The following is an 8,808-nucleotide window of genomic DNA, read 5'->3' on the forward strand; positions in this document are numbered from 1 at the left end:
ATAAGTACCTGTATGTTTATGAGGAACACGATACGTGATATAAAGCCCTTGAGTGGGCTTCATACCAGAAAAAAATAAAAGTGAAAACTTTATCACCACTCAATTTTTATAGTTGCCATTTTCCTAAAAAAATGGCCCAATTATATCTTCCATTATTCTCATGATGCAAAACACCTTCGCTAACAGCTACGGCCTCACTTGAACAGTTCATGCGATTCAAGCCCTGAAATGAAATTATACTGGACTGTGTATTCAGTATTTGGTTCATTTTTTGCGATAGATGAGCTCATGATACTGGCGTCGACGTTACTGCATCAACCTTTATTCAAAGGCATATAATCTTCAGCAAAAACTAAAATGGAATGATATTGTGAATGTGAGAGTGGACGGATGGAGTCGCAATGTTCTTCTGTTTTAGTGCCACAGCTACATCTAGAAGGGCACACCAGAAAGGGGCTAAAAAAGTCATAAAAAGAAGGACATGTATTGAACCAAACCTTATAAACATCGCTTATAAAATACTGCTAGCTTAATGCTCACACACAATGCAAAAGGCTAAAGATGAGCTAACGAAACTAGCATTGCAGTAATTGGAAACCTCTATACAACTTTTTCAAACATGAGCGGGAACTAAATATATAGAAATAGCATACAAAAATACTCACAGGCATATAATCTCTATCCTCAGCAAAAACAAATAAACAAAAACAATTATGATGTCTTTTGTGGTTCACCATTCAATCGAAGCGTAAATGTCTATTGTACTGCCCCCTGGTGGCCAAGGTACACAGACCAGAAGGAGCAGAAACTGGTTGAGCACTGCCTCCACCGATGATAATAATTATAATACTTTTAACGTGTCTGGACTGGTGGCCACATATCAGTCTGTTACAGATTTTCATGGGAATGTGAACAAAGCCAATCGAAAGCCTGCTAAGATAATAGCTCGCCTGCTTCTCGAGAGCGCCATTATTACTTTAGGGGACTATATCAGCTTTTGGTGTGTGCCACAAAATGATGAAGCGTACAAAAAAAAAGGTCACGTTAGAAAATGCAGCAGAAAAACGACACCGGAAGGACAGTGAGAGATTGCGTGTGCCATTAAAAACATCCCCTGACTGGCAATGAACTCTCGAACAGCGGCATTATTAATTGTCCTTGCGAGGTTACACGGAATTGGTTCACCGCTATGATGTCTCAAATCGCGGCGGAGAAACGAGCTATGGCCAAACTGGCGACAACGGAGGGAACACAAGTGTATTTATGAGGACGGGGGAGAAGAAAAATGGAGGTGATGCAGCATGGAGGAACAACAACTGCTCAGATAAGCCACGGTGTAAAATGTGCTGCCACTTAAGTGTTTTGTTTGGATGTATAATGGATGAACTGACTGATGACATCAATTTATCACGGTGGGAGAAATAACACTGGTCAAAAAATATATACATATTTTTTTCAAATCAGAAATATTTTAGATTTTTTTTGGTGCTGATTCTGAATCTGCTCTTGTTTTTCCTCTAGCACATCAGGTTTTCATAATAATAAGTAAATTATAACATGACATGTAATACAATGAATCAATGGGTAGGTTTAGCAACGTGATTTTCTTCTGGAATATCGTAGATATAAATGATTAACACATGGTAAAATCAAACTTAAAAACTAAAAATTCGAATATCTCAAAAATGTTAATTGTGCAGTGGTCTTGAAGTGCAAAACAACAACAAATAACTAAACAGCAAAAAGAAAAAAACTCAAACTAAACAGCAAATGGAAAAAAAAATACTAAAAAGAACAGCAAAAAAAATCACAAGAACAAATCACAAAAACACAAACAAAACAGCAAAGAAAAAAACACAAAACAGCAAATATTTCAGATATTATAAAAAGAGGGGCACTGAAAATGTGTATTTTCAGTGCCCCTCTTTTTATAATTAAAAAAATTTCAGTGCCCCTATTTAAGAAACCACATATACAGGCCTGCATTAAGTTTGCCAGTGGACATCAAAATGACTCGGCAAAGACTTGGGAGAAAGTGCTGTGGTCAAATGGAAGTATCAAGTGGCACCGCATCATACTGAAATGTTTCACTCGCACGTGTTTACCCTTTTGACGGGTGAAATCAACATGCTCTACATCGAGCGCCTTTTCACTCAACACCAGAGATGACTCATGTTGACACAACCGATGAATGCCTCTCAAAAATGAGATGGCAACCACATCAGGTTTCGTTGTTTTTTTGAAAGAAAGAAGTTTTTTCTTCTTTCTTCTTTCTACCCACATTCTGGCTGCTGTAGGCTGTAAATTTCCCCAGTGTGGGACAAATAAAGGATATCTTAATTGATTTATGTTCTAAAAGTGTTTAGGACGCTCCCTAGAGGCAGATTGGGTGTACTTACAAATTCTCAGCCTTTGGTCAAGAAATGAATGGGAAGCCGAAAAAGTGAAAACAGAAGAGAGTAGAAGCAAAGAAACGTTCAACAGCTCTGGGGAACATTCCGGCAAGTCAGCATGTATCAATATTTGTGAGGAATGGGCTTTTAAACATCTTTGAAAGAAACGTGTGTCTTTCAATGGGCTACAATCACAACGGCTTGGCATTGTATAGTGAGCAGTAGAATGGATATAATGTAGGGCAACTTACTTATGCTCGCTGTTTTACACAAACAGCATCTTGAACACTCTCAGAAGGAAGGCCAAACCAAAGGTGCAGGCAAACAGGAGTATTTATACTACACTCTAATTAGGACCAAACAAGGACCCGAAATGTTGAAAGATGTCCAGTAATATGCCTGTTCCATTTCCACAGAGACCTTAAAACAGGCATGTCCAGCTCCAGGCCCGGAGAGCCGCCACCCTGCCTGTTTTCCATCGCTTCCGTCTGCAACACACCTGATTCAAATGATCAGCTCATCAGCCAGCTCTGAAGCAGCATTAGAACAATCAAGATTATTTGAATCAGGTGCGTTGCTCCTGGGAGAGCTGGAAAACAGGCAGAACAGCGGCCCATGAGGACCGACTTTGGACACCCTCGCCTTAAAATGTACCTGCCCACCTGTGACAATTCAATACATTAGTCATTCGCACAGATTTATTTTTAGTGATCTGCAAGACGGCAGCATTGGCCTTCACAGGACAAAGCTAACGTTAAGCTACAGCTCAAGCGTTTGTGTTTGTTTTTAGCCATGCAACCTCAAATGGTCAAATGAGTGACCAGCAGTGCATGGCAACGCCCATATGATTCATTTCTAATGTCAATATTGTTTATGGATGCCACATTTTTTGTTCATTTCCTCTCATTTAAAAGTTGGCTTTCCAAGATTCCCACAGAAGTACGAAAATACTTTCCACCCACTTTCAAATGTACAGCCCACTTGTGGGAATTCAGGACAATTAGTCATTGCCACAGAATTTAAACAGTATGAACTTCAGTGTTACCAAAGAAAACAAGCTTGGAGAGACGGTTGTGAACAATCGGCAGGTCCATAGCTAAGGTACAACACTCGGGGAAGCTAACATTAGCATGTCTGTATACCATTTCTCGCTGTGTGACTTGATTAACTTGTTTTAGAAAACGCACATCAGACTGCATACTTCCACGAACAGCCCAGGCTAAACTATCGGTTGAGATTTATCACTTCAATGAGATTTGTGGTCTTAGTTGAGTTTGTTTGGGTCTTTTTACTACTTTATATCCTCAGGTTTATACAATATGCAAGCGTGACATTCATTGAGCATTTGGTAAACGTCTTTTTCAAAGAACTATTCAGTAAATGTATCGCTTTTTAGCCTGCTATTATGAATGTTCAAGAAAGACTTTAAGGACTTTATGTAGCTGAGGAAATTGGATAATTTTATCATATTCACACTTTAATTGATTATTAACATTCATATTCAGAATCCTGTGATTGGCTGGCGACCAATTCAGGGTGTCCCCCGCCTACTGTCCGAAGACATCTGAGATAGGCTCCAGCACCCCCCCCCCCCCCCCTCCGCGACCCTAGTGAGGATAAAGCGGTTCGGAAAATGAATGAAGGAAAATATTCAGAATCTTTGCAGTGATTTAACTTGGGGTGAAAGAGTTGAATCAGTAGGTCATTTTACTTGAATGTTGTTGGGTATTTTTTTACAATATTGTACCCCCGCTAAAAATCACCAAAAAATGGGGAAGAAACAGAAAAACTAAAAGTAAATAATTCGTGGGTGCCAAATCGTTTATATGCATCGACTGTAGTTTTGGCACAAGTACGGCACTGATGAAAAATGGTGCCCCCCACTCCACCACCTTCCAGCATTGAGCCCATGCCGGAAAGCGCATCCAAATGTGAGGGGCGAAGGAAGCGAGGAGCTCGCTTGAAATCTCGGACCGCCCTCCGTTTTTCGGCCAGCCCACCCCAACAACACAAACGCTACATTGAGCGGAGGAAAAGGAAAAGACTGAGCACTCGACAAGACGACTTTTCATTTGAAAACCCCTCGGAGAAAAAAAAACAAAGAGTTCCTTTTTTTCGGTAGGGATTCGCTCCTTCGTCCATCCGCTGGCCTCCGATTTTTGCGGACTTTTTGCAGGCAAAAGTTTCCAGCTGTTTGCAGCTGGCAGGACGCACCCGCCCTGCTCGGGAACAAGGCGCTCGTGGGAGGAGAAGGAAGGGGGTCTCGAGTAAAAAAAAAAAAAAAAAAGAGAGGGAGAAGAGAAGTGATGGCACCCCAGCAAGCGCAGCCGCAGGTGAGGCAGCACATGGCCAAGTTCCTCCGGAGCTTCCCGGGAGTCACCCGCCTCCTGCAGATCGTTTTCGGCGCAGGCCTGTGGGTCACCATCGCCGCCAACAAGTACGAGGGCTCCATCCACTTCGTCCTCTTCGTGGCGGTGCTCTTCTGGCTCCTGTGCCTGGGCCTCTTCTTCGTCACGCTGCTCGACAAGCAGGACGCCGTGCCGGTGCTCGGCGGCCCCCGCTGGCTGTGCAGTAACCTGGCGCACGACGTGGCCGCCGCAGCGCTCTACATGCCCGCCGTGGGAGTCATGGTGTACAAGACGCATCGCAATGCCTACTGCATGGTGGAGCAGTACAAGCATTTCTGTCTGTACAAGGTCTACCTGACGGCCGCCGTGTTCGCCTGCCTGTGTTGCCTTGCCTTCCTGCTCTCGGTGGTTTACGGGGCCTGCAGGAAGAGCCGAGGGGAGCAGACGGTCATCTGAGGCTTTGCAACTTTTACTTTTGTTTTTTTTTTCTTAACCACAGCAAAATGAGGAACAAGTTAACTTCACTGGATTTCTTTTAATCCATCAAATGCAAATGTTTTACAGTGTTACCAGCAAGGGGTGGGGAAACCTACGGCCGGTGGGCCATAGAGAGGCTCCAATACCGTTTCCCTTTTTTTTTTTTTTTTTTATTGAGCACATAGAGTGGTGCCTTGAATTACGAATTAAATTTGTTCAGACATTTCAGAAATCCGTTTTACTCAGATGATTGATTTTAAAAATAGATCATTAGTAAAATAGCTAATTGCGGGCAGAACATTTGGCTGCTTTACAATATTTTGTCCAATAGTATTTCTTTAATTACATCAGAAAAAATTGCATTTTTGTGGAATGGGAGAACTTTTAAATGGCATATTTAAGAGCAGAAATTGGCACATAACCCATTTTGGCCTAATTTAAAACATCCAATTAACTTGGTTTGATTCAGAAATTACATCCTGGTGTGTCTTTAAGGGGTGTGGCATAGTGTGTGACATCGGAAGCTTGAGTCGGGTTGGCCAGGTAGTCTAGGTGTGAGTTGACCTGACTGGCTCTGCTCGCCCACATGCAAAGGCATTACGGTATGTCAAATTTTGGCTTGCATCGCAAAGCACAAACACTACCAAGCGATGGCTCAAAATTTGAAAAACTGGAAGCACTTGTAAGTTGAGGTACCACTGTATTTTACTGAAGAAAAATCTCACTGCATAGCATCCCCAAAAAAATGGATACACAGGTTAGTTATTGTTAGTCTAACAGCATAATCGTCTAAGTCGTTTTTAACTTACTGTCATGTACCAGTCTGCTAGCTAAAAATTGTGTTGTTGTTGTTTGGGTTTTTTTTCAGTTTGCGTGTCTAGATTTTCAGTCATCCAGGTCTTGGACATCCAAAACGTTTGAACCGAATCTACTGGACTCTTTTTGTTTGTTGAGTTTGATATGTGGGTGTTTTTTTTTCTTTTTGTTTTCTGAAAAAAACGTTCATAAAATGACTTGGGCAATTATGCTAATAGGCTAATGGTGTGTGCCTTGTGCCATCTAGTGGAAAAGCATTTCATTTTTATGCTCTTGTTGCTGACCAACGTGCTATTCTTAAATCAGATGAAAAAGAAGTGTTATTTTTAAAAAATCACTTGTAAGACACAAATTCTTACTAAGATGTTGCATAAGGTTGTTGTTTGGAAACATATAGCCATGAACTGAGTACCCCTTGTACTTTTTTCTTCCGATATGTCACTGCCGTAGGGAACATTTTGTCACATATAACGAGTGGTACAGCTGCAGAGTTTATTATATCCATTATCCTTTCTATAGTATATGTTTACATGTGGGGGGCGGGGGGGGGTCTGTACGAATGACACCTGGCAAACACATAACGGATGTTACGATGCGCGACTTTTTCAACTGTTTTCTCAGTGGCTTCTTGTCACAATGCTGTCTACTCAAACCCTAAAGGTCGAGATGTGATTGCCGCTGCCACAAGTGTATTGAACAAACAAGTGTTTTTATTGTCAAGCCAAAGATCCAAAAGTACAAGAATAAAGAGCAGTAAGAGGATAGGTGATTTTGATTTGTTCTGTGGTTTGTTTGTTTTTTGCTTTGTTTTCACAAAGTCAAATTACGACAACTGAGGCCGGGACATTTTGGTGGCTTTGTCCCAAATGAAACACAGATTTTTGGAAAGCCCAGCGTCAGAAGCACCCCCACAAGCGACTTCCTATCACGAGATTAAAAGCCTGAGCCCATCAGCAGGGATCATTTATACACTCCGGCCACATGAAAGGGCCTCAAAAGTGTCTCTGAGAGTGTCTAAATGATAGCAAGTGTGTGTGTGTGTCTGTGTGTGCCTGTTCATACCGGAAGAGCCTGTTGGGGGTTGTGGAGGTGGGCAGATGTGCGGCCAATGAAAACGGAGAATGATTCAATGTCTGAGCCTTTTCCAGTCATCTGCGAGCAAGTTGCGTGACTGCTAAATTTGGGGAGCCGCTTGTTTACACGGCGGTTTGACTTCCAAGTTGTACTCGTCTCAAAGCGACCGCCACAATTCTAGCAAATTGAATTGATACGCATCAAGCTCAAAATATCACCATCCTAAAACTTCAATGTGTCACTCCCAACGCGGCAAGCACGAATGAAGGGTTAACGTCTGACCATCTGCGGGAACAGGATGTACATCTTGCACTTCTAAGAGCTAACAGCCCACCCCCCACCCCCCTTCTCTCGCTCCCTTTCCGCCTTGTGAGACTTTTTTTGCTATGGAGTATCCACAAGGTCCACGCCTCTGGGAGTAGACACACGCACACACTGCGGTACATGCATCCAAATGACCACATTCAGCATCGTCTGGGAGGCAACATGATGAAGGTGTTACAGTGATGATGCTCGTTGATAAGGACGAGGATTCCTCACATTACCGTACATGTTTGCCACGTTAACAGGCTCCCTGAGGTATCCACATCTGCTCAGATTTCCTAGAAGTGCTGTCGAATTCAATTTCTGTACTCAAACTTCAAATCTCAATTTATCTTTCATCTCAAATAACAAATTATGAATTAAGGTGGATTTTATTTTCTGAAATGTCACAGCTATAAATTACAATGCATGCAAAAATCTGTATTGCACAAGCACCTATAGATACAACTTAACAACAACAACAACAAAAAAAAGGAAAATGATCTCATAAACTTGATGTGCTCTAAAAAAGTAAATATTTTTTTAATCCGTGTCAAAAAATACGTTGAGGGACACATAAATCATCTCTGATTAAAATTTGCTCCAAACCAGAGAAAATAATCCCGCCTATGTTGTTGTGCCTTGTGTTAGCATCCAGCTAGTATACCTTCTTAAAGCAGTTTTGTGGTTGTTTTAAGTCCACAACTTGTAATTCTCGTTGTTTTATGTTTACTTTGACAGTCAACTTTAACTGGGATTGCTCTCATCATTTTGGTATGTTTCTTAACTGGATCTCTAACTGGATGGATGGATGGACGGACGGACGGATGGATGGATTGGAGAGCATCCGCATTTCTCCACCTCTTGCCCTTGCACAAAACATGAACACTATGCCCATTCAGTAGTAATTGTCGACTGGTCAGGGGAAAAAAAGCTGCTGTAAAGCCACAAAAAAAGAAAGGCTTTCACCATGTTCAGGATCTATAAAACTGAAACACGCTGCAATGCCTCACTCTGCCAATTCATGGTTTACACATTCAGGAAGTGTCAAGCTGCGGTTCCTACTGGAAGTTTTGTGCATAATTCTCTCTCACTCTGTCTCTCTCTGTCTCTGTCTCTCTCTCTCTCTCTCTCTCTCTCTCTCTCTCTCTCTCTCTCTCTCTCTCATGACTCACCCTCCCTCTCTATTCACTTGTTCACTGTGTGCTTTCCCGATGCCCTCCTCTGCCTCTGGTGTGGAATGTGCATCGCTGCAGTATGCGCTGCGAGAGCGTGGTTAAAGGGATGCTGAGCACTGTGAGTGCGGTGTCTGTGTTTTCATGTTTTTGTGGGTGTGAGGGAAATAAAAGTGGGTGTCAGCAGGAAGAAAAGAAAAGGCCAGAGACACTAGGAGTGGA

At 42.2% G+C, this 8,808-nt stretch overlaps 1 protein-coding gene across 1 annotated transcript; it reads left to right on the forward strand.

Moving 5' to 3' along the window:
• Positions 1 to 4,052: 4,052 nt before the first annotated feature.
• marveld1 (MARVEL domain containing 1) lies at positions 4,053 to 6,803 on the forward strand. Its single transcript, XM_086122874.1, has one exon. It carries the CDS (start codon positions 4,700 to 4,702, stop codon positions 5,195 to 5,197), a length of 498 nt encoding a protein of 165 aa, XP_085979000.1. The 5' UTR covers positions 4,053 to 4,699; the 3' UTR covers positions 5,198 to 6,803.
• Positions 6,804 to 8,808: the final 2,005 nt, after the last annotated feature.

The sequence above is a fragment of the Hippocampus guttulatus genome, chromosome 10, assembly GCF_054856545.1.
Source record: "Hippocampus guttulatus isolate MCC_2025c chromosome 10, RoL_Hgut_1.0, whole genome shotgun sequence".
Taxonomy (NCBI): domain Eukaryota; kingdom Metazoa; phylum Chordata; class Actinopteri; order Syngnathiformes; family Syngnathidae; genus Hippocampus; species Hippocampus guttulatus.